The sequence below is a fragment of the Leuresthes tenuis genome, unplaced genomic scaffold (assembly GCF_036924035.1).
Source record: "Leuresthes tenuis unplaced genomic scaffold, fLeuTen1.0.hap1 SCAF_1, whole genome shotgun sequence".
Classification (NCBI taxonomy): domain Eukaryota; kingdom Metazoa; phylum Chordata; class Actinopteri; order Atheriniformes; family Atherinopsidae; genus Leuresthes; species Leuresthes tenuis.
The window spans coordinates 3,992,002-4,017,807 of NW_027325355.1; the positions used below are offsets into that span (position 1 = coordinate 3,992,002).

General features: G+C 39.8%; 1 protein-coding gene, 4 non-coding genes and 2 pseudogenes across 5 annotated transcripts; 3 read left to right on the forward strand and 4 right to left on the reverse strand.

The window, feature by feature from the left end:
- Window positions 1-4,880: 4,880 nt before the first annotated feature.
- On the forward strand, window positions 4,881-8,937 carry LOC140294449 (uncharacterized). The gene is made up of 2 exons (XM_072379589.1): window positions 4,881-4,886; window positions 7,650-8,937. The coding sequence occupies exons 1-2, from the start codon at window positions 4,881-4,883 to the stop codon at window positions 8,862-8,864; spliced, it is 1,221 nt and encodes a 406-aa protein (XP_072235690.1). The 3' UTR covers window positions 8,865-8,937.
- Window positions 8,938-16,346: 7,409 nt separating this feature from the next.
- Window positions 16,347-16,465, reverse strand: LOC140293105 (5S ribosomal RNA). The gene has a single exon (XR_011912640.1). It is a non-coding gene; the product is annotated as a 5S ribosomal RNA (ribosomal RNA).
- A 350-nt stretch (window positions 16,466-16,815) lies between these two features.
- Window positions 16,816-16,921, forward strand: LOC140297247 (5S ribosomal RNA; annotated as a pseudogene).
- Window positions 16,922-18,783: 1,862 nt separating this feature from the next.
- Window positions 18,784-18,902, reverse strand: LOC140298128 (5S ribosomal RNA). Its single transcript, XR_011913803.1, has one exon. It is a non-coding gene; the product is annotated as a 5S ribosomal RNA (ribosomal RNA).
- A 2,271-nt stretch (window positions 18,903-21,173) lies between these two features.
- On the reverse strand, window positions 21,174-21,292 carry LOC140299357 (5S ribosomal RNA). Its single transcript, XR_011914724.1, has one exon. It is a non-coding gene; the product is annotated as a 5S ribosomal RNA (ribosomal RNA).
- Window positions 21,293-21,642: 350 nt separating this feature from the next.
- LOC140297248 (5S ribosomal RNA) lies at window positions 21,643-21,748 on the forward strand (annotated as a pseudogene).
- A 1,862-nt stretch (window positions 21,749-23,610) lies between these two features.
- On the reverse strand, window positions 23,611-23,729 carry LOC140300586 (5S ribosomal RNA). The gene has a single exon (XR_011914846.1). It is a non-coding gene; the product is annotated as a 5S ribosomal RNA (ribosomal RNA).
- Between the last annotated feature and the right edge of the window lie 2,077 nt (window positions 23,730-25,806).

Consider the following 25,806-nt stretch of genomic DNA (forward strand, 5'->3'; position numbering starts at 1 on the left):
GTGTCACTTACAGGATAGTGATGAGTCAGTCTACGGGGATGACAAAGTATTTATTAGTGGTCATATGTAAAGTATATTGCAGCGCTGGACTCGGAGTGACAGAGCTCTCGCAGGAAATCCATCAGGCCGAGCCCCGATATCCGGAAGCATTCCATATTTATATTCAGCTTTATCTCACAGAGGTTGTACTGTCCTCCTCGTGTTCTTTGGATGTGATAAATAATGTGTCTTAGTGCTGTTTTAGGCGTGTATCTAATGTACCAGACCTATCTACTCCAATAGAGATGTTTTGTCTGACCCAGTTGTTTCGTCTTGCTGTCATCCTAAGATCTTGGACTATCTAAGGTCATCGATTGTGTAGTATGAGCAGAGTGTAAAAGTACCAGCTAGGAACACATGTTATTTAGTAAAATACAGAATATGAATACATAATGTCTAAGAACAAAGGCAATTATAACAATATCCAACACTAGGATTTGCTATAGATGTGTACATAGAGGGTATCCTAGGATATGTTACAGATTAGATCTTCCCGTATATCCCCGGAAACATTTTGGATATGTGGCAGATGCGTAAACTTGTGTACTGTTGGATCTCTCTGGATATTAGATGTTTTAGAGCAGAGTTAAGTAACAGGCAGTCACATGTTTTACCCTTAACTCTCTCGAGGCAAAAGCAATACAATACACTACTTTCAACTGCTGTGTGGTTCCTATTAATTAAATACCACAGAGGGTGACAACTGAATGCTTTTCCTCCATTGACCCAACACGTTTAAAACATCCTGCAGTCTGCAGCATGGTGCTGCTGTGTACGATCAGGTCCTGCAGGCTCTCCAATGACAAAGCATTCTCAATCTAAAAATGGGATCTGTTACTCATTTCAAGTAGAAAAAGGAATTCTAAATAGAAATGGTATCAGAAAGCTGTCATGACAGAAAGTTTGAAGTGGACCAAATTGCTGGCTTTCCCAACCTTTCACATTTTCAGAGGGGTTTTATTATTTTGGAAGTGGGATTGCCGCTCCTTCTCTTTTAAACTCCCAAAGTTGTGTAATGACTCCACTGCACATCTTACTATGCCTCCTGAATCAAAGTATAATCAGATTTTGTCAGTCAGTGGATCAATGATGTTATAACTGGCTTTATTCTTAGACATTATGTATTCATATTCTGTATTTTTCTAAATAAGCCATGTTCCCATTTTGTACTTTTCCACTCTGCTCATACTACGTAATGTATGTCCTTGAAAAGGCCAAGACTTTAAGAGTGCATAACGGAACTAAATAACTGGGTCAGATAAAGCTTCTCTATCGTGTCAGATAGGTCTGGTACATTAGATAAATGCCTAGAAAATACACTCACACACACACACGTTGTTTATATCATCCAAAGAACATGACAAAGATGGTGGTTGGCCTGCTCATGTCACCAATAACTAGCCAATTCTACTTGGTCGCGTGTAAATCAAACCTCTGTGAGATAAATGTGAAGAAGATAAATATGAAATATTTCTGGATATCGCGGCTCAGGATTTCCTGCGAGTGCTCTGTCACTCTGAGTCCAGCGCTGCTATACTTTACCTGTGATCACTAACAATTTAAGATTTCTCCAGCTTGTTCTCGGGCTTCTAATGAAAGAATCAGGCTAACACTGTGAATGACCACACACACAAATCGTGGCACCTAATTTAGGTCACTCTGTTATATCACTTTCCAGCAGTGCTCTGCTCACAATGACATCATCAGTCGGAATTCTTCTGGATAACAAACACACAAATATTATTCTCTCACATTAGTCTGCAGACTGTCAGCAGATCTTCCTGCAGTCTCCAGATTCATCTGATCTTCTTCTTTCACTGCTGATGTTCAAGGTGCTGACCGTGGATCTGTATGGCAAGCCATTTTAACGTTTAACAGGCAGACTGAATATGTGCTAAGGGAGACTGAGAATCCATTTTATTTCTTGTTTTATTGAGGATATTTAAACGTTCTTAAAAATTACAATGGTGTAAAACACAGAAATAAAAGTTTATTTTAATTTAAACTGTGTGCATTATTATGATATACAGTATATGTTGACAATAATATCGTTTAATCGGCAATAATTTGTGGGACAATATATCGTCAAGCAAAACTTGTTATCGTCCCAGGCATATCCAACACTACATTTATTTTTAGGACAAACGTCACTTTTGCCATTCATGTGTATGGGGTTTGTCATTACAGATATCTACAATTCAGTTGCAGATATCCGCTATGTGAACTACGGATATCTGTAAGTGAATTAGGACAAGTCATAATTCCAGTTACAGATATCTTCCAGTTTCTACAAAGATAGCTCATATACACAGTTCTGTGGAATGTTTCTGTACAGTCATCATGGACATTCATGTCATTTCCATTTAGTCATTTAGCAGATGCTTTGATCCAAAGTGACTCACAGGTGAGGAAACAACATCCCAGTGCAGTCAGGCATACCTCTCATTTCCCTGTATTTGTGTCCATCCTCCAGACTCCTGTGGATCCTTTTTACCTCACGCTAAAAAAGCCAATATCACAGACAGAGAAAAGTTAGATCATGAGAGAGAAAAAAACTCTTGAAACTTTCTGTGAACAAAGCAAGGAGGTCAGTAAATAAGTCTACACCTCATTACAGTGGTTAATATTTCTGTCTGAATACGTTTTTGTTTGCATCTGTGTGGTTGTGGACATATTTGATCTAAGGGAACTTCAGATTGAAACCTCGCCAGTGAAGAACTGAATAATACTTTCAGATGAGAGATGAAACGTCTTCAAGAACCAAGAAGAAGAAGAAGTTGCCCTTATTCAGGCTCTTACCCACAAAGTGTCACCGTGAGGAGCCCCCTTTCCAATCAGTAAACCTTCTTCTAAAAAAGTAGCCCTGAACAGCTGCCTCCAGCTCCTCTGAGGGACACACCTGCTGAACTGGTCATTGACATTAAAATAAAAAGGCTGCAGACAGAGCAAAACTCCTGCTTTGGAGATGAACCCTCTGTGTAATGCTTCTCACAGTTCATGAAAGAATATTATAAAATAAGAATGATTTTAACCATCTGTAATTATACTGGGGCAGCTGCTTATCTGAAGTGTTGCATATGTCACTGTGATCTATGTTATTAATGTCCAAACACATGTGAGCTGTGTTTAGATTTAGCCAAAAGCTGAAGTGGAGAAGAAGATCTTGGAATAAAGAAAGAGGAAAGGATGATGCACAGTTTTTACAGTAATGAATGACACACAGTGGTTCTAACGGCGCCCTGGAGCTGTTCACATCTGGTCTTAACGTGATGATCAGAAAAGTGAACTAAGTACATCTGTGAACACATTCAACAACGATTCAGCAGCTCCTTTCTCCACCTCTCGGCCAAACTCGATAGTTATTGTGATGAGAGATTTCAACTCATGTAACCTCTCCCAGGAACTGACGAGCTCCAAACAGCTGGTGACATGCGCCATGCAGGACAGCAACACACTGGACCACTTCTACTCCACCATAAAACCCTCATACCGCTCCATCCCCCACGCTGCCCTTGGACACTCCGACCACTGCATCATACAGATGGTCCCCACATACAGGCAGCAACTGAGAAGGGCCAAACCATCCAGGACTACAGTAAGGAGGTGGACTCCAGAGGCAAGGGACATGCTTCAGGACTGCATGGAGTCTACTGACTGGGAGTCACTGAGGGGCCCTGAGGATGACAACGGCAGCTTTTCTGACACTGTATGTTCCTGCATCAGCTTCTGTGAGCAGGTCTGCCTCCCAACCAAAACCATCACAAGGTACGATAACCAAAAGCCCTGGTTCTCCAAGCAGCTCAGAGAGCTCAGGCGCCGGAAAGAGCAGGCGTACAGAGAGGGTGACATGGACACATTCAGGCTGGCCAGACAGGGCCTCAAGAAGGCCATCAAAAATGCTAAAGAGGACTATAGAGCCAGACTGGAGAGTGATTCAGGCACCAACGACCCTGGTTGGTAGAAGCCCTGGGGTCGCCCCCTCCCCCAGACTAGCTGACGATCTCAACACCTTCTTCACCAGGTTTGAGAGACCCCCTGCTGCTTTATTGTCTCCAACCCCCCCCCCCTTCTCTCTCTCTCACAGACACTGAGAGCTCACCGCCACCCACTTCTCATCCCCTTATCACATATGTGTATGATGAAATAGTTTTTAAAGTATTCTGTGTGTAAATTCTCCCAGAAAGGTAGCATCATATGATATGGCAGGTTGTGTGTGTTTTTCTGTCACTTTACTCAAAGAAAGTTAAGGCCTTAGCATGCATGAGGTGTTCTTATTGTACCCCAACTCCTTTGAACACAGTAAACACCTCACCTATGAATACATTAAGAAACAGTGAAAATACAGTTCTTGATCAGCAAACCTAATGCATCTGAAATATGTTAGATTAAGATTTACCTTAACAGGACATATCAAATCAAACACGGGGGAAATCTTCCTCTTCCTAAGTGGCTCCATCCTCTTACCTATCCTTCTCTCCTCACTCTCCCTAATCTCAAAACTATCTCTCTCTCACTTAACTCCCCAAACTATCTCCAAATTACATTAACGCTATCCAAACTCGAGTATCCGAACTATCAAAACTCAAAAAGTGAACTGACTGCAACTCTCCATAAAAAAAAAACACATTTTAAATGGAGACTGAGGGGTTTCTACGCTTGGCATATAAATCTGACAAAATCTGAAGCCCTTCCGGAAGCAGTCACGTGGTTGGGACGGGTCGTGAGGTTGCGGACGTCATCATTTTCGGCTCCTCCCCTAAATGAAGTAAACAGTTTCCTCCATTACTCCAAACACACTTCGAAGCCTCAGCACATTTCGGGACTTCACTACAGGAAGCTACATGCAGGTGAGTCCAGAAAAGAATACATGTAGCGGTCAAACATCTGCAGAAATGTCTTCAAAGTGCTTTGTGTCATTGGTTTGATTCCTGCACCTGGACACGGGCAGTCAGAACATGTACTAAAGAGTAAAAAAGTTCAAATAACCTGGCTGCTATTCACATTTAGCATGTCCTGCTAATGCTAATGCTAATGCGAATCCGCAAACCGTTGTATTCAAAGCAGAAAGCAGAAACACAACATCAACTATAGATTTCAATAAGCCGGTCAGATGGACAAATAAAATGGAGCTTTATCCTTTTAGCTGTGTGTTAAACACATTTTCCACTAAAGCTGCAGTTTTCTAAACTTTTTTCTGTAGTTTTAAAAAATTTAAAAAAATTGATGATCAGTGTAAAATTTAGAATTGTTCTTTCCGGGCTTATCTGGGTATCATTTGGCTTTTTGATAAAACTGTGGAGTGAAAACATGTGATATGATGTGTTTAATGTGTTTTAGTGTTTAAAATCTTAAAATGGGATTTAATTATGGTCTATATAAATGCTTCAATTACATTAAGAGTTTATGTTGTTTGAAGAGGAGTTATAGCATTATAATATAGATTTGTCAGTGATCCAGGAAAGTATCACAGGAGCAGTAGAAATATACAGTTCAGTATCAGTGTCTGATTTCTCAGATTTACACTCAGAAGCCCATTAAAAGACAGTCTGACTGTCCTCTTCAGAAGTGTCTCATGAAAGCTTCATTTTTCAGTTTCCTTTACATATCCAATATTTTCTTTTATCCACATATCAAAAAGGACTGACCGCATGATAAAAAGGTTGTACATGTCTTTACTCATAAAGTCCACCTGCCAACATCTGGAGATAAAATGGAGCTAAAATTATCTTTATTAGGAGGATCTGTGCAACTTTTAGGAGCTGATACTCTGATCTGACCACAACACAAGATCACTTTTTACTCTTCAACTGGACACATATGTTTACCAGGTAAGATAATTTCAGAATCAAAATAAAGGAGATTGTAGGTTATTAAAACACTCCTTTATATTTAAATGACGGCCTCAGAATGGTCCACCTCATGTTGTTCTTCAGAGTGTCTCAGATCAGTCAGACAGCTCCTGCTGACGTGCTGTTCGCCACACAGAACTAGATCATTCCCCCACTGAACCATCACATCTTCTCAGTTTCAAGCCTCAGTCCAGACTGAAGCTCCCTGAGTGCTGAACCGTGGGCTTCAGAGTTTAACCTGTGACAAATCTGAGATTACTCTGTTACTTTTCTGGATCCATGACAGCTTCTGGAAATGAGAACAAATTTAGAAACGGAGAAAATCTGAACTTCAGTCTTTGGGATGATATTGGGACCCTTTCCTCAAACACTATCATTGTCTTAATGTAGTAAAATGATTTAAGTTGATCATGTTACACTGACTCAGATGAGATTTATGGGCTATTGCACACAGTGGGTGTCATTCTACAGAGTATATTATACATTTATTAAAAAAAATCTTCTGAATTTGATCAAAAAGCTCCAAATATTTTGATCTGTGACCTCAGTGGGTCTTTAAAGAACCAGTTTAAAGTTCACAGGAATTTAAATTAAAACCACGGTAATAAGTTTAATTAAATGTGACTAGATGGTTAAAAATTGTCCACAAAGGTTTTCAAGAGAAGAAGAAAAATGGGTGTGCTTTAACATGCTGCACGCCACAGCTGGATCTTATTGTATGTACTGACAGTTTCAGACAGAGTCCATCAGTCGGAGGACCAGGACCAGAATGGAGCAGCAGAACCAGGATCCAAACACCTCCACTAAGAACAGAGCCGGCTCATCCTCTGGTTCCACCGGGCTACAGGTCAGTGTGGAGGACATTAAAGACACGAGGACGAGTGTCGAGGCTCTGTGTATCGTCCGCTTGTTCTGCTTTTCCATGAAATGTTGAAAAGGTGTTAGCAAAGTGTTTCCTGGTTTCATCTCCTCTCACTGATACAAATGTGCTTAGACTGAAAATATGCTGCAGGCTGAATGATCTGCTGGAAGAAACTCCAGATTGTTGTGGTGGGACATTTTCTGGCTCTCAGTCTTCAGATTTGAGAGGTTCAGGAGCTTATATTCATTGTTTGTGTTTAAAGTCTCTGGATTACATGAATTAAACCTGGTGGTGGTAATATTTCTGGGTCTTTAATGGTTAGATGACAGGTTTGTAGATCTCTCTACCTCAGGGTAAAGAGTTGTTTTAGAAAGAAACAAAGGTTGAGTTAAAACTGTTTCCCTGATAGCTGTTGAGCTCAATGGCTGCAGACCTCTGGGTTGTAAGCTGGAACAAAGGGATAGTGTAATGAATTTCATGTATTACCACCACTGTTACTTTTATTCGTTTAAACCAGTGATCATCAACCTTTTTCAGTCCAACCTCTACATGGTGTTTAACTGAACAACTTGGACAAGACTGTGCTTCATTCTATCATTTAGAAATATTGTAGCACAAGTTCCTTTTCAGAATTTCATCATGACAAAAAATAATTAGTGAAAGAGCAAAAAGCAAGAGTTTACTGCTTAAAAACCTGAACGTGTGTAGAACACACCAGAGCACAGTGCTGACAGCTGAGGGCACTTATAAACACACTCTCAGCATTCATGTTTGATCTGAGATATTGAGACCTGTGGCTCGGTCTATACACGTCCAGTTAGAATATGTTGGTTAGCTTAGAGAAATCTTTTGTGTGAACTTCAAAAGGATCTAATCCTTCTTACTCTCTGTCATTGCAGAAACATATAGCCCAAGAGAGCTACAGATGTCACTCTTGTAAACACTGTGGGAAAGTTTTCAAAAGCTCATCACATCTGAGGTGTCATCGGAGGCTTCACACTGGAAAGAAACCATATAGCTGTGGTCAGTGTGGGGCAGGTTTTGCTCGATTATCCAGTCTAAAGACACACCAACATATTCACACAGGAGAGAAACCTTACAACTGTGGTCAGTGTGGCGCGGCATTCACTACATCTTCCAATCTTAAGAAACACCAACGTATTCACACAGGAGAGAAACCTTACAGCTGTGGTCAGTGTGGAGCAGCTTTCACTAATTCTTCCGATCTTAAGACACACCAACGTATTCACACAGGAGAGAAACCATACAGCTGTGGTCAGTGTGGAGCAGCTTTCACTAAATTATATGGTCTAAAGACACACCAACGTATTCACACGGGAGAGAAACCATACAGCTGTAGTCAGTGTGGAGCGGCATTCACAACATCTTCCAATCTTAAGAAACACCAACGTATTCACACAGGACAGAAACCATACAACTGTGGTCAGTGTGGAGCAGCTTTCACTACATCTTCCTATCTTAAGATACACCAACGTATTCACACAGGAGAGAAACCATACAGCTGTGGTCAGTGTGGAGCAGCTTTCACTAAATTATATGGTCTAAAGACACACCAACGTATTCACACGGGAGAGAAACCATACAGCTGTAGTCAGTGTGGAGCGGCATTCACAACATCTTCCAATCTTAAGAAACACCAACGTATTCACACAGGACAGAAACCATACAACTGTGGTCAGTGTGGAGCAGCTTTCACTACATCTTCCAATCTTAAGATACACCAACGTATTCACACAGGACAGAAACCTTACAGCTGTAGTCAGTGTGGAGCAGCATTCACTGCATCTTCCTATCTTAAGATACACCAACGTATTCACACAGGACAGAAACCTTACAGCTGTAGTCAGTGTGGAGCAGCATTCACTGCATCTTCCTATCTTAAGATACACCAACGTATTCACACAGGAGAGAAACCTTACAGCTGTGGTCAGTGTGGAGCAGGTTTTGCTCGATTATCCAGTCTAAAGACACATCAACGTACTCACACAGGAGAGAAACCCTATAGCTGTGGTCAGTGTGGAGCAGCTTTCACTCAATTATCTCACCTAAAGACTCACCAACGTATTCACACTGCGGATAAATTATTGGTTTAAATCAACAATATATTTTACGGCAGATAAGAAAACATTCACCTGGGAGCAGCAACAGGAACTACCAATCAGAAGAATTTCCCTTGTTCAGATTAAAAATCTTCTTTTTGGATTACCACCTTCTCTTGTCAGGACTTTTGTTCTGAATGTTCTGTGGGTAGCACATGTTTGAAGAATCATTGAAAGTGCTTTATAATTTGTTGGGATAGTTGGGAACTATGGACAGATCTCCCACCGTTCAAGATAAATATGGCATCAGTTGTGAATTGATATACAGAACAATATCAGTGCCTTGAGATGACATTGTTTTAATTTGGCGCTATATGAATAAAACTGAATTGAATTGCAAATGCAATCTTTTTAAAAGTAGATACACATTTTATTCTATTATACTGAACATATATGTTTTGTTTAAAGTTAAAATTCACAAAGTAGCTGTGCACCAGCTGTGGGTATGTTTGTAAACATACAACATCTTTAGAAGCAATATATCATTTCAGTTTGATGTAAAGTCTAGCTTTACACTTGTTTGTATTTCATTGTTCTGCATTTTATTAAAGGTTAGATGTCAACATTTCTCATGAGTTTCATGTTCTTGCTACAGAGATATTTTTAAAAAATGTGTGTTTGGTTCTAATCTTTGTGCTAATCTTTCCCAAAGACTTAGACATTTTTAACGCAGTCTGAAAAAGGTTTGGAGTTGTTCCCTGTACTTTCCAGACAGCTGTTTGATTGTCATGACTAAAGCTGAAAGTTAAGGCTGTTCCAACACTAAAAGGGCACGAGGCTCAACTTCAAGCTGTGAAACTATGTCAAATGTCTGTTGTGTTGGTGTCAAGAAAATTCTCTCAAAATGAGGCTCAGAGTCGCTGGAGACAATACAAAACATTTATTCTCACAGCAAGGAGTCTGCATGACATATCAAGAAGCTGACACAGATTTGTCTGAGTTTTAAAAAAAAAACAATGATGCTATCGCTATTTAGTTTCCACTTTGTTTATTCTGTACATTTTTGTATATAGCTCAGTATATAACAGTGCTGAGCTTGAGTGAGATGGAGATTTCAATTTCCCAGAGGCAACCTCCCAAAGGGATTAATAAAGTCATCCATCCATCCTACGAGATCACTGGCCACACAAGGTTATGCGACATTCAGTCAAACAAGGATTAGACAGAAGTTGAAATAAGATAGATAGGAGGACTCTCAGCGCACAGTGTCTCTTGACCCTGCAGCATCTCACACGTGGTACTTCCTTTTTGTCATAATATAACTTCATGATTTTTTTTTAACATATCTCTCCTGTTTATAATAGAAAATAGGGTGTAAATTCACAGTAGAGTCATATATACACATGCATTTTTTTGTATATCTTCTACGTCATTGTCATTGTTAAACAGTTTGTTATGTTGACCTCTGTTTGTTCTTGGCTCTCAGTCTCCATGTTGCTGATCCTGGATCTGCTGAGATGTCCCAGGTCATTGTTGGCTTTGATCCTCATACATTTAACTTTGTCCTCAGAAAGAAGAAGTTCCAAAAAGAGAAACAGGGACTGCTTTTGAATTTGACATAGCCTATATCATGTCAGCGTTCATTTGGGTCTGCCGTTTTTCATTTAGTTTCAGACTTGTTATTGGATTCAAATGTTGATGAGTTTCTGTGACAGATAGGCTCCAGTCCCCCTGAAACCATGTAAAGCAAATGGAAGGATGGATAGTTTGTGGCACCTTTATTCATTCATTCCACTTCGGTATTGAAATATTTTTGTTCCATTCATTGTAAAGTTATCCTGAGGATAACAGGCAGGATTTGAACCAGCTGTTGCACCACTGGCAAGTTATCGGTCACCTTGAGACTCTCTCTCTAAAACCTTATAATCAGGTTAGAAATATAGGGGTAATATTGAACTCAGACCTGAACTTTAACAGCCACATTAAATCAATAACATCAGCAGCTTTTTACCATCTAAAAAACATCACCAGAATCAAAGGAATAGTGTCTAAACCAGACTTAGAAAGACTAATCCATGTATTTGTCTCCAGCAGGTTGGACTACTGTAACAGCCTGCTCACTGGGCTCTAAACAGGCTGTAAGACAGCTGCAGTACATCCAGAACTCTGCTGCTCGAGTCCTGACTAGAACCAGGAAATACAACCATATTAGTCCGGTGCTCAGGTCTCTGCTCTGGCTTCCTGTCGCTCAGAGAATAGACTTTAAAACGGCTCTACTCCTGTACATCTCTGACATGTTAGAGCCATATGAACCAACTTCAACTCTGAGAACCTCAGGGAGGGGTCTCCTGCTGGTGCCCAGAGTCAGGACTAAACAAGGTGAGGCTGCGTTTTAGTTTTATGCTCCTAAAATCTGGAACAGTCTTCCAGGAGATGTGAGACAGGTCTCAACACTGACAATGTTTAAATCCAGGCTGAAAACAGTTCTATTTAGCTGTGTATATGACTCTCTTCACTTTTCATTCAATTGATTAATGATTATTTTTTGTTTTATGGAATTATTTTATTTGCCTTCTTGTGATTTTATGTAGCTGTAAAGCACTTTAAATTGCCTTGTGTACAAATTGTGCTCTAAAAATAAACTTGCCTTGCCACATGAAACACAATCGATGTCATTTATTCACTTGCTACTGTACTGTTTGCTACCAACAATCAATAAAGTATAATTAATTTGATTTAAAGCATATTTGTGAGAGTGATCTTTTTTTTTCAATGCCATTTATGCTTTTTACAGAACAATTGATATATTTAAGGATGGTTGAAGGCTGGTTAAAAGTAGTTAAATATTTCTGAAGCCGATTCTGATCTGTTTACATGTCCAAAATGATGTAATATTGTTTTACATGCGCTTAGTTGGAGAAAGTTGGAGAGCAAACTCCAACAAAACAACATGAGGGAGGTGTGGAGTTTTTTCATCGGTGGCCATGAAAAAAAGAGTGGCCAGGGAATGGAAGGAGGCCACTGAGTTAAACTTGTTCTTTAACCCCTCTAACTCCTGATCCCTTACCATCTACCTCAACCTTATCTTACCTTATGTCTGCATCTGTGTTCCAAATCTTCAACAATCACAAAAACATTAAATTATAATACAGAACTAATGCTTCATGCTTATAGCAGCAGTTTTATTGAACAAAGTGCATGAAATTGGGAACTTTAAAATAAACTACAGTGTAATACAAAGTGTCATTAAACCTGGCTAAGAATGAAAATTCAAACGTTTTATTATACTAATCTGCTGACATCAAAGCACTACAATTTAAAACTTGATTTAAATCTTTGTATAAAATTTAAAAACGATTTCAATCAGCTGAAGTGAACCACAGCACAGCAGTAAGTCAAATAGGATATTTTACACAGCAGTAAAGTTGTTTTGAACATGAAAAAAATCACATTTATAAAAATATAAAACTATTTACAATTACTATGTACATATCATTTCTATATGTACAGTGAGTTATTCCAGAATATTTACAGATTGTTAAGGCATATTTACATCTCAGTCTACAGCAGAGGTGAAGTCTTCATAGCATAAACTCTGTTGTTCAGACCTTTTGATGAGGACATCATCTTTACGGGGCAGAATGTCTTTCTCTTGTATCTTCTGTGTCCCTGTGTTAGTCGGTTGGTTGTTTTTAACTTCTTTAACAGATAAACTGTCGAAGTTGTTGGTAAAAACAATGTCCAAATTTCGCTCGCACCGTCTCTTCGCTTTCTCTGATATGTGATTGGCTGCCTGCCTGGTGAGTCCGGCGAAGCTATTGGTAGTCTACGGTCAAAGGTCAGTGGGCCACCTGATTGTTCGGTGAACAGAGCAATTCAATTGGTTTTCTACGGTCGCTTTGCACGACCGTAGACGGAGCCCTGCGAACTCCCCAAATGTGGGAATCTCAGCTGCATAATTTCTGGTAGTGGGGGACTATCCCCTGATAAACTTGTTTAAAGAAAAATATCAATTCTGAGAGCTTAACGACTGGAGCAGGGAAAAGCTCCAGTGGAAACAGCATCCTGGGAAGAGATGAATTCACTGCAGAGATCAGTCAGTCCTCAGGTAACACAGAAGCTCCACTCTGCTTTGGGATTTTAGCTTTTAACTGCGGAACTGTTCATATACAAGCTGAACCAGAGGAAAGTGGAGTTGAAAGATGAGACTATTGTGCAAATTAGTTCTTCACGTGTGTTTTTAAAATGTGTTCAACTGTCGACAGCCGGCTTTATGACTTTATATTTATGCATTTAGCTTTTATCCAAAGCAACTTACTAATGAGGATATAATGATGCAGCTAACAATAAGCTACAAAGAAGGAACACCATTAGCCAGGCTCTGTCAGAGGTGACAGTGTAGAAATGGAGTGCAGGCATAGAGGGAAGCACAGGTTAAATGGCAGATTAAATTTATACACCTGAACAGGGACTTGAACCCTGGATCCTCAAATTAGACGTCTGATGCTCTGCCAACTGAGCTGAAGCAGGGGAGCAATAGTCTGTATTAGAGGCGGAAGAAGAGGGAAAAGGGGGAAGGAGAAAAATTAAGGAAAATAAGACATTTTGAGAAAATGAGTGGAAAAAATGGAAGGAACTTGTAGTTATTTGTGTTTCTGCTGTCCATTTCAAGTGAAAGCACACAGTCTGGTGTATTCTTTTGAGAAATCTAAACTAACTTGACACTCTGCTATAGAATAGTGCAGGAGGCTCTTGATCCAAAGCTCGCCGGTTCGATTCCACCATTGGACATGAGACAAACTTTTACCAAGTGTTATCAAATGTAACTAAATGTACTTTTATAGTATTTTTTACATTTATGAATTGAGTACTGCAACAATGTAGTCGTCTTCTATGAATGAGTTGAAAAAAACTGAAGACACTCACTGAAATGTAACAAATTTATTACTAATTTTACACACACACAAACACTCAGAAACACGTGTGAAATTAAACCTGAAGCAATAAAAACAGGAATAAATTAAATTCAAAATAGAAAAAATAAAGATAAATAACAAATAAAGTAAAAGCAATAAATGAACAAATATAGAAAATAATTAAATTTAGGAAACATTACAACAAGAGCAACAAGAGTACAATAATAACAATAAAATAGAATGAATAAATAAATTATAAATACCAAAATAAAATACATACAATAAATAAACAAAAAATGGAAAATATTTAAAGTTATTAATTTCTTTCTTTATTAAGTCATTTAGAACAAGAAACAATATAAAATAGAATAAAAAGATAACTAAAACAAAACAAAATAAATACAATAAATTAACAAAAGAAACTAATTAGAACAGTAAATTAAGACATTTTTTTTCTTTTAAAACTATTTACATGCATATTGACATGTAAAGAATGATCTGAAACACTTTTTTTTCCCTCCCTCTTTCTCCTCATCTCCTGCATCCATTCTTCCAGTGACATTCTGTTATTTTTGGGACAGAATATATTCCCATAATACTGCCCATGACCATTTTCTTTTATGCGCGGCAGGTGGCACTGACGCCATTAGTTTTTTTCCACTGTGCGGGTGCACTTACGCTCTCCGGGTTGGCGGAGGTGAGGGCAGGGGACCAGACGGCACAATCTGTTTGTTTCCAGTTGGGATGACAAACACAACTGGCACAATGAAGGGGCTTAAAAGTACAGGAGCTGGAGGTGGTGGCTGACTGAACACCTGCCTCTGAGCTGCTGACTTCTGCTTATCCACTGCCTGTCCAGCTGTACTCTGGGGAGTCAGGCAGGTTGACCTTCAAAAAGCCTCAGAATGCAACATTTTTACCTCAAATTTCAAGAGCTCTGCAGCACCCTCAAGGTTTTTTAAGATTTCTTACACATCTGAAAACATGATGTTGAAATGGAGTATTGTTTTCATTTCTATCAGTTTAGTATTTGACTGTGTTTATAGATTCAAGAGTTTTATTTGTCACATACATAATCATACATAGTACAATGTGCAGGGAAATTTTCTTTTTACCTGCTACCAAGAATTAAGGATAAGAATTTAAATATAAATATGTCGAATAAAAAAAAAACCTTGGCACAATAAGTCCACACAAAATAAGAAAATAAGAAAAATGCTTCAGTAAAAAAGTGTTGAGTGTAGGGTATTAAAATATAAGTGTAAAAATGTACAATATTAACAATATTATTGACGTTAGCATTAAGGTTTTTTATATTCTTCACTAAAGGGAAAACAGGACAGGGAGGAAAAGGCTGAGCCAAACCAAGCTCATCTTTGGGCCAAGCAGCAAGAAGAGGAGCAGTGATAGAGGGAGAGCAGGTACTATAAAAGGAAGAGACTATGCCAGACCTGTGTACGTTTTAAAAGTCAGATGTATAATGCACGATAATTGAAGTATCGTATAAGATTATAATAGAAATGTGTTCAAAAGCTGGTTTTCCTTAACAAGAGGAAAAAGATTCGACACTATCATCAACATGATAGTGTAATAGGGCTTGGGTATCTATTTTAAATACTGAAGGAAATATGAAGCATTTGTATATATTATCCCTCTGTCCCAGGACAGTTGATTCCTTTTTATTCCTAATCCATGACTTGATGAAATTCATTCTCCAGTTTTACATTGTAACTCATTTGCAAATCATTTAGGATGAGGCTGATGTTCTCTGATAACAAACAAAACAAATAAACCTAAAAGTCATTCTGATGTTGTTTTTGTTCCTTTAAGACTCTGAAAATGGCCATATTTAAATAATGGAATTAAATAAATTTTCAGGGGAGCCCCTGAACCCGACTAGAAGTTCTGACTCATGACCTCAGTATTTTTTGGGCCTCTGCATCTAAAACCTCACTCAGGTAAAAGAATCAAAGTGTCATCAGCAACATTTACTAACACTTCCACCAGTAAAAGTATTTATTCTGCAGAGCAGCTCTCAGTGTTTGCTATTAGATATAAAGTTGCCTGTTTGACAGTTTAAAGTGGCGGCACGTGCACTTTTTCTATCTGGCCTCAGTAAATCTCTGTAATTTATTCATTTGTGTTTGTAAAACATTGGAAACTTTATTTCTGAGCCCACATCAGTGGGTTCTGGTTGTTAAAACATAGATGAGGAGACAGTTCAGTGTGTGAGGATAAAAGCAGAGGAGAACCTGGGACATCTGAGCAGATCTGGGATCAGCACCTTGGATATCAGCAGGGATTCTTAGGAAGGAAGGACATGGGATGAATCTGCAGACTGCAGGAAGATCTGTTAACAGTCTGCAGACTAATGTGAGACAATAATATCTGTGTGTGTTTGGTATCCAGAAGAATTGAGACAGATGAAGTCACTGTGAGCTGAGCAGTGCTGGAAGATGATATGACAGAGTGACCTAAATGAGTTTTATGTGTGCGCTCATTTCCAGTCTTTGACAAAGATTGAAAAGTGAATTTATTTGACCGATTTCCTTCCTGATGTGAAGTATGTCATGAAGCTGTCCGTGTTGAGTGAGCAGCAGCGCCTCCTGCAGGTGTAAAAAGCTTACAGCACCTGGTATTCCCAGGCGGTCTCCCATCCAAGTACTAACCAGGCCCGACCCTGCTTAGCTTCCGAGATCGGACGAGATCGGGCGTGTTCAGGGTGGTATGGCCGTAAGCGAGAGAATCAGTGACAAATCAGCTTTATATAGATGCTGAAACAACATCTATCACTGTGTTCTGACTTCTAAAATATAATGTAACTGTTTAAAAATGAGCAATTTGTGATGATTTCATCTAACTAAGCAGCCTCGGTCTCTCTGTGTGACGCTGAACACAAAACTACACACAGGGAACAGAAGAGGTCGACAGACACTAAGTTATCTGAGAGTCTCACTTTCAGCTGCAGAGAACCAACACGAGAGAGAAGAACATGTGCACGATCAGCCTCTCAAGCCAATTAGGTGAAAAACTAAAAGAAACATATGGTTCAAGCAGCTATATAATAGATATTTGTTACGGTGACTTTTGCTTACGGCCACACCACCCTGAACACGCCTGATCTCGAAAGCTAAGCAGGGGGCCTGGTTAGTATTTGGATGGGAGACCGCCTGGAAATAACAGGTGCTGTAAGCTTTTTCTCTTCTCTCTACAACCTGCAGGGGGCGCTGAAACACTTCACATCCACAATCAAATAAATTCACCAGAAAGCTTCTTTTTTTAAACAAATTCTCTAGAAACTGGAAGTGATCAATGCTGGATCATCACTGGAATCACACAGTCTTAAAGTGGAGCTTCTTCTTCTTATGTTTCTATGCAGCTGAACACTCACATCATGATGATGACTGACGTGTGTAGAAATCCTGCTCTTCAGCACATTTAATTTCTCATCCAACGAGGTTTAAAGTTCCCATTTTTCAGCTTTGATGCTGCTTCCACATCTCTTATTGTCTGTAATGCAGCTTCAGCTGTTATTTGATGTCTTTTGTTGAAACATGTGATCACCTCATGACACATCAGGAAGTTGATCAGCTTCAGCTGCTGCTGATTTGTTGGCAGACGCCTCAGTTTCTCTTTGGCTCTCAGTTTGCTGGTTCCTGGATTTCCTGGATCTGTTGACATGTCCCAGGTACTTGTTGTGTTTGATCCTCATACATTTAACTTTGTCCTTAGAAAGGATGAGTTCCAAAAAGGGAAACAGGGACTGCTTTTGCATTTGACACAGCCTATATCACGCCAATGTTCATTTGGGGCTGCAGTTTTTGCTTTAGTTTCAGACTTGTTATTAGACTGGAATGTTGAGGAGTTTCTGTGACAGATAGGCTCCACTCCCCCTGAAACCATGAATTAAAGAAAGTGGAAGGATGGAAAGTTTTGGGGACATTTATTCATTCATTCCACTTCAGCATTTCTGTTTCAGGGAAGATTCCAACTTTAATGACATTTTTTTTAAAATCAGATTTAATGTGAAGTTATCCTGAAGAAAATGAATATGACCACTTACAAAACAATAATGGACTTTTAAATCAGTTTTTCAAAGAGGTAAGTTATGGTTGAAATTTCTTATGGGTTTGATTTAGATTCAATTTGATGGTCAGTTCACCCCCAGACGATGCAACTTACCCCCTGACCCGGATCAGCTTAACCCTAACCTGGGGCAAAGAGGAAGCCTTTAGCTTATAATTCACTTAAAAAAGCTGATTATGAACTTCTTTCAATTTGATTAGTGTTGATTTTGAGTCAGGTGACAGTGGTGTAGATCCTCTACAAGCACTGATGCCACACTGAGAAATATTCAACTCCCAGTAAAAGTTCTGAATCTAAAACCTCACTCAGGCAAAAGAATCAAAGTGTCATAAGCAACATTTACTAACACTTCCACCAGTAAAAGTATTTATTCTGCAGAGCAGCTCTCAGTGTGTGCTGTTAGATATAAAGTTGCCTGTTTGACAGTTTAAAGTGGCTGCACGTGCACTTTTTCTATCTGGCCTCAGTAAATCTCTGTAATTTATTCATTTGTGTTTGTAAAACAATGGAAACTTTATTTCTGAGCCCACATCAGTGGGTTCTGGTTGTTAACACATAGATGAGGAGACAGTTCAGTGTGTGAGGATAAAAGCAGAGGAGAACCTGGGACATCTGAGCAGATCTGGGATCAGCACCTTGGATATCAGCAGGGATTCTTAGGAAGGAGGGAAATGGGATGAATCTGCAGACTGCAGGAAGATCTGTTAACAGTCTGCAGACTAATGTGAGACAATAATATTTGTGTGTGTTTGGTATCCAGAAGAATTCAGACAGATGAAGTCACTGTGAGCTGAGCAGTGCTGGAAGATGATATGACAGAGTGACCTAAATGAGTTTTATGTGTGCGCTCATTTCCAGTCTTTGACAAAGATTGAAAAGTGAATTTATTTGACCGATTTCCTTCCTGATGTGAAGTATGTCATGAAGCTGTCCGTGTTGAGTGAGCAGCAGCGCCTCCTGCAGGTGTAAAAAGCTTACAGCACCTGGTATTCCCAGGCGGTCTCCCATCCAAGTACTAACCAGGCCCGACCCTGCTTAGCTTCCGAGATCGGACGAGATCGGGCGTGTTCAGGGTGGTATGGCCGTAAGCGAGAGAATCAGTGACAAATCAGCTTTATATAGATGCTGAAACAACATCTATCACTGTGTTCTGACTTCTAAGATATAATGTAACTGTTTAAAAATGAGCAATTTGTGATGATTTCATCTAACTAAGCAGCCTCGGTCTCTCTGTGTGACGCTGAACACAAAACTACACACAGGGAACAGAAGAGGTCGACAGACACTAAGTTATCTGAGAGTCTCACTTTCAGCTGCAGAGAACCAACACGAGAGAGAAGAACATGTGCACGATCAGCCTCTCAAGCCAATTAGGTGAAAAACTAAAAGAAACATATGGTTCAAGCAGCTATATAATAGATATTTGTTACGGTGACTTTTGCTTACGGCCACACCACCCTGAACACGCCTGATCTCGAAAGCTAAGCAGGGGGCCTGGTTAGTATTTGGATGGGAGACCGGCTGGAAATAACAGGCGCTATAAGCTTTTTCTCTTCTCTCTACAACCTGCAGGGGGCGCTGACACACTTCACATCCACAATCAAATCAATTCACCAGAAAGCTTCTTTTTTTAAACAAATTCTCTAGAAACTGGAAGTGATCAATGCTGGATCATCACTGGAATCACACAGTCTTAAAGTGGAGCTTCTTCTTCTTATGTTTCTATGCAGCTGAACACTCACATCATGATGATGACTGACGTGTGTAGAAATCCTGCTCTTCAGCACATTTAATTTCTCATCCAACGAGGTTTAAAGTTCCCATTTTTCAGCTTTGATGCTGCTTCCACATCTCTTATTGTCTGTAATGCAGCTTCAGCTGTTATTTGATGTCTTTTGTTGAAACATGTGATCACCTCATGACACATCAGGAAGTTGATCAGCTTCAGCTGCTGCTGATTTGTTGGCAGACGCCTCAGTTTCTCTTTGGCTCTCAGTTTGCTGGTTCCTGGATTTCCTGGATCTGTTGACATGTCCCAGGTACTTGTTGTGTTTGATCCTCATACATTTAACTTTGTCCTTAGAAAGGATGAGTTCCAAAAAGGGAAACAGGGACTGCTTTTGCATTTGACACAGCCTATATCATGCCAATGTTCATTTGGGGCTGCAGTTTTTGCTTTAGTTTCAGACTTGTTATTAGACTGGAATGTTGAGGAGTTTCTGTGACAGATAGGCTCCACTCCCCCTGAAACCATGAATTAAAGAAAGTGGAAGGATGGAAAGTTTTGGGGACATTTATTCATTCATTCCACTTCAGCATTTCTGTTTCAGGGAAGATTCCAACTTTAATGACATTTTTTTTTAAATCAGATTTAATGTGAAGTTATCCTGAAGAAAATGAATATGACCACTTACAAAACAATAATGGACTTTTAAATCAGTTTTTCAAAGAGGTAAGTTATGGTTGAAATTTCTTATGGCTTTGATTTAGATTCAGTTTGATGGTCAGTTCACCCCCAGACGGTGCAACTTAACCCCTGACCCGGATCAGCTTAGCCCTAACCTGGGGCAAACAGGAAGCCTTTAGCTTATAATTCACTTATAAAAGGTGACAGTGGTGTAGATCCTTTACAAGCACTGATGCCACACTGAGAAATATTCAACTCCCAGTAAAAGTTCTGCATCAAAAACCTCACTCAGGTAAAAGAATCAAAGTGTCATCAGCAACATTTACTAACACTTCCACCAGTAAAAGTATTTATTCTGCAGAGCAGCTCTCAGTGTTTGCTGTTAGATATAAAGTTGCCTGTTTGACAGTTTAAAGTGGCTGCACGTGCACTTTTTCTATCTGGCCTCAGTAAATCTCTGTAATTTATTCATTTGTGTTTGTAAAACATTGGAAACTTTATTTCTGAGCCCACATCAGTGGGTTCTGGTTGTTAACACATAGATGAGGAGACAGTTCAGTGTGTGAGGATAAAAGCAGAGGAGAACCTGGGACATCTGAGCAGATCTGGGATCAGCACCTTGGATATCAGCAGGGATTCTTAGGAAGGAAGGAAATGGGATGAATCTGCAGACTGCAAGAAGATCTGTTAACAGTCTGCAGACTAATGTGAGACAATAATATTTGTGTGTGTTTGGTATCCAGAAGAATTCAGACAGATGAAGTCACTGTGAGCTGAGCAGTGCTGGAAGATGATATGACAGAGTGACCTAAATGAGGTTTGTGTGTGCGCTCATTTCCAGTCTTTGACAAAGATTGAAAAGTGAATTTATTTGACCGATTTCCTACCTGATGTGAAGTATGTCATGAAGCTGTCCGTGTTGAGTGAGCAGCAGCGCCTCCTGCAGGTGTAGAAAGCTTACAGCACCTGGTATTCCCAGGCGGTCTCCCATCCAAGTACTAACCAGGCCCGACCCTGCTTAGCTTCCGAGATCGGACGAGATCGGGCGTGTTCAGGGTGGTATGGCCGTAAGCGAGAGAATCAGTCACAAATCAGCTTTTTATAGATGCTGAAACAACATCTATCACTGTGTTCTGACTTCTAAAATATAATGTAACTGTTTAAAAATGAGCAATTTGTGATGATTTCATCTAACTAAGCAGTCTCAGTCTCTCTGTGTGACGCTGAACACAAAACTACACACAGGGAACAGAAGAGGTCGACAGACACTAAGTTATCTGAGAGTCTCACTTTCAGCTGCAGAGAACCAACACGAGAGAGAAGAACATGTGCACGATCAGCCTCTCAAGCCAATTAGGTGAAAAACTAAAAGAAACATATGGTTCAAGCAGCTATATAATAGATATTTGTTACGGTGACTTTTGCTTACGGCCACACCACCCTGAACACGCCTGATCTCGAAAGCTAAGCAGGGGGCCTGGTTAGTATTTGGATGGGAGACCGCCTGGAAATAACAGGTGCTGTAAGCTTTTTCTCTTCTCTCTACAACCTGCAGGGGGCGCTGAAACACTTCACATCCACAATCAAATAAATTCACCAGAAAGCTTCTTTTTTTAAACAAATTCTCTAGAAACTGGAAGTGATCAATGCTGGATCATCACTGGAATCACACAGTCTTAAAGTGGAGCTTCTTCTTCTTATGTTTCTATGCAGCTGAACACTCACATCATGATGATGACTGACGTGTGTAGAAATCCTGCTCTTCAGCACATTTAATTTCTCATCCAACGAGGTTTAAAGTTCCCATTTTTCAGCTTTGATGCTGCTTCCACATCTCTTATTGTCTGTAATGCAGCTTCAGCTGTTATTTGATGTCTTTTGTTGAAACATGTGATCACCTCATGACACATCAGGAAGTTGATCAGCTTCAGCTGCTGCTGATTTGTTGGCAGACGCCTCAGTTTCTCTTTGGCTCTCAGTTTGCTGGTTCCTGGATTTCCTGGATCTGTTGACATGTCCCAGGTACTTGTTGTGTTTGATCCTCATACATTTAACTTTGTCCTTAGAAAGGATGAGTTCCAAAAAGGGAAACAGGGACTGCTTTTGCATTTGACACAGCCTATATCACGCCAATGTTCATTTGGGGCTGCAGTTTTTGCTTTAGTTTCAGACTTGTTATTAGACTGGAATGTTGAGGAGTTTCTGTGACAGATAGGCTCCACTCCCCCTGAAACCATGAATTAAAGAAAGTGGAAGGATGGAAAGTTTTGGGGACATTTATTCATTCATTCCACTTCAGCATTTCTGTTTCAGGGAAGATTCCAACTTTAATGACATTTTTTTTAAAATCAGATTTAATGTGAAGTTATCCTGAAGAAAATGAATATGACCACTTACAAAACAATAATGGACTTTTAAATCAGTTTTTCAAAGAGGTAAGTTATGGTTGAAATTTCTTATGGGTTTGATTTAGATTCAATTTGATGGTCAGTTCACCCCCAGACGATGCAACTTACCCCCTGACCCGGATCAGCTTAACCCTAACCTGGGGCAAAGAGGAAGCCTTTAGCTTATAATTCACTTAAAAAAGCTGATTATGAACTTCTTTCAATTTGATTAGTGTTGATTTTGAGTCAGGTGACAGTGGTGTAGATCCTCTACAAGCACTGATGCCACACTGAGAAATATTCAACTCCCAGTAAAAGTTCTGAATCTAAAACCTCACTCAGGCAAAAGAATCAAAGTGTCATAAGCAACATTTACTAACACTTCCACCAGTAAAAGTATTTATTCTGCAGAGCAGCTCTCAGTGTGTGCTGTTAGATATAAAGTTGCCTGTTTGACAGTTTAAAGTGGCTGCACGTGCACTTTTTCTATCTGGCCTCAGTAAATCTCTGTAATTTATTCATTTGTGTTTGTAAAACAATGGAAACTTTATTTCTGAGCCCACATCAGTGGGTTCTGGTTGTTAACACATAGATGAGGAGACAGTTCAGTGTGTGAGGATAAAAGCAGAGGAGAACCTGGGACATCTGAGCAGATCTGGGATCAGCACCTTGGATATCAGCAGGGATTCTTAGGAAGGAGGGAAATGGGATGAATCTGCAGACTGCAGGAAGATCTGTTAACAGTCTGCAGACTAATGTGAGACAATAATATTTGTGTGTGTTTGGTATCCAGAAGAATTCAGACAGATGAAGTCACTGTGAGCTGAGCAGTGCTGGAAGATGATATGACAGAGTGACCTAAATGAGTTTTATGTGTGCGCTCATTTCCAGTCTTTGACAAAGATTGAAAAGTGAATTTATTTGACCGATTTCCTTCCTGATGTGAAGTATGTCATGAAGCTGTCCGTGTTGAGTGAGCAGCAGCGCCTCCTGCAGGTGTAAAAAGCTTACAGCACCTGGTATTCCCAGGCGGTCTCCCATCCAAGTACTAACCAGGCCCGACCCTGCTTAGCTTCCGAGATCGGACGAGATCGGGCGTGTTCAGGGTGGTATGGCCGTAAGCGAGAGAATCAGTGACAAATCAGCTTTATATAGATGCTGAAACAACATCTATCACTGTGTTCTGACTTCTAAGATATAATGTAACTGTTTAAAAATGAGCAATTTGTGATGATTTCATCTAACTAAGCAGCCTCGGTCTCTCTGTGTGACGCTGAACACAAAACTACACACAGGGAACAGAAGAGGTCGACAGACACTAAGTTATCTGAGAGTCTCACTTTCAGCTGCAGAGAACCAACACGAGAGAGAAGAACATGTGCACGATCAGCCTCTCAAGCCAATTAGGTGAAAAACTAAAAGAAACATATGGTTCAAGCAGCTATATAATAGATATTTGTTACGGTGACTTTTGCTTACGGCCACACCACCCTGAACACGCCTGATCTCGAAAGCTAAGCAGGGGGCCTGGTTAGTATTTGGATGGGAGACCGGCTGGAAATAACAGGCGCTATAAGCTTTTTCTCTTCTCTCTACAACCTGCAGGGGGCGCTGACACACTTCACATCCACAATCAAATCAATTCACCAGAAAGCTTCTTTTTTTAAACAAATTCTCTAGAAACTGGAAGTGATCAATGCTGGATCATCACTGGAATCACACAGTCTTAAAGTGGAGCTTCTTCTTCTTATGTTTCTATGCAGCTGAACACTCACATCATGATGATGACTGACGTGTGTAGAAATCCTGCTCTTCAGCACATTTAATTTCTCATCCAACGAGGTTTAAAGTTCCCATTTTTCAGCTTTGATGCTGCTTCCACATCTCTTATTGTCTGTAATGCAGCTTCAGCTGTTATTTGATGTCTTTTGTTGAAACATGTGATCACCTCATGACACATCAGGAAGTTGATCAGCTTCAGCTGCTGCTGATTTGTTGGCAGACGCCTCAGTTTCTCTTTGGCTCTCAGTTTGCTGGTTCCTGGATTTCCTGGATCTGTTGACATGTCCCAGGTACTTGTTGTGTTTGATCCTCATACATTTAACTTTGTCCTTAGAAAGGATGAGTTCCAAAAAGGGAAACAGGGACTGCTTTTGCATTTGACACAGCCTATATCATGCCAATGTTCATTTGGGGCTGCAGTTTTTGCTTTAGTTTCAGACTTGTTATTAGACTGGAATGTTGAGGAGTTTCTGTGACAGATAGGCTCCACTCCCCCTGAAACCATGAATTAAAGAAAGTGGAAGGATGGAAAGTTTTGGGGACATTTATTCATTCATTCCACTTCAGCATTTCTGTTTCAGGGAAGATTCCAACTTTAATGACATTTTTTTTTAAATCAGATTTAATGTGAAGTTATCCTGAAGAAAATGAATATGACCACTTACAAAACAATAATGGACTTTTAAATCAGTTTTTCAAAGAGGTAAGTTATGGTTGAAATTTCTTATGGCTTTGATTTAGATTCAGTTTGATGGTCAGTTCACCCCCAGACGGTGCAACTTAACCCCTGACCCGGATCAGCTTAGCCCTAACCTGGGGCAAACAGGAAGCCTTTAGCTTATAATTCACTTATAAAAGGTGACAGTGGTGTAGATCCTTTACAAGCACTGATGCCACACTGAGAAATATTCAACTCCCAGTAAAAGTTCTGCATCAAAAACCTCACTCAGGTAAAAGAATCAAAGTGTCATCAGCAACATTTACTAACACTTCCACCAGTAAAAGTATTTATTCTGCAGAGCAGCTCTCAGTGTTTGCTGTTAGATATAAAGTTGCCTGTTTGACAGTTTAAAGTGGCTGCACGTGCACTTTTTCTATCTGGCCTCAGTAAATCTCTGTAATTTATTCATTTGTGTTTGTAAAACATTGGAAACTTTATTTCTGAGCCCACATCAGTGGGTTCTGGTTGTTAACACATAGATGAGGAGACAGTTCAGTGTGTGAGGATAAAAGCAGAGGAGAACCTGGGACATCTGAGCAGATCTGGGATCAGCACCTTGGATATCAGCAGGGATTCTTAGGAAGGAAGGAAATGGGATGAATCTGCAGACTGCAAGAAGATCTGTTAACAGTCTGCAGACTAATGTGAGACAATAATATTTGTGTGTGTTTGGTATCCAGAAGAATTCAGACAGATG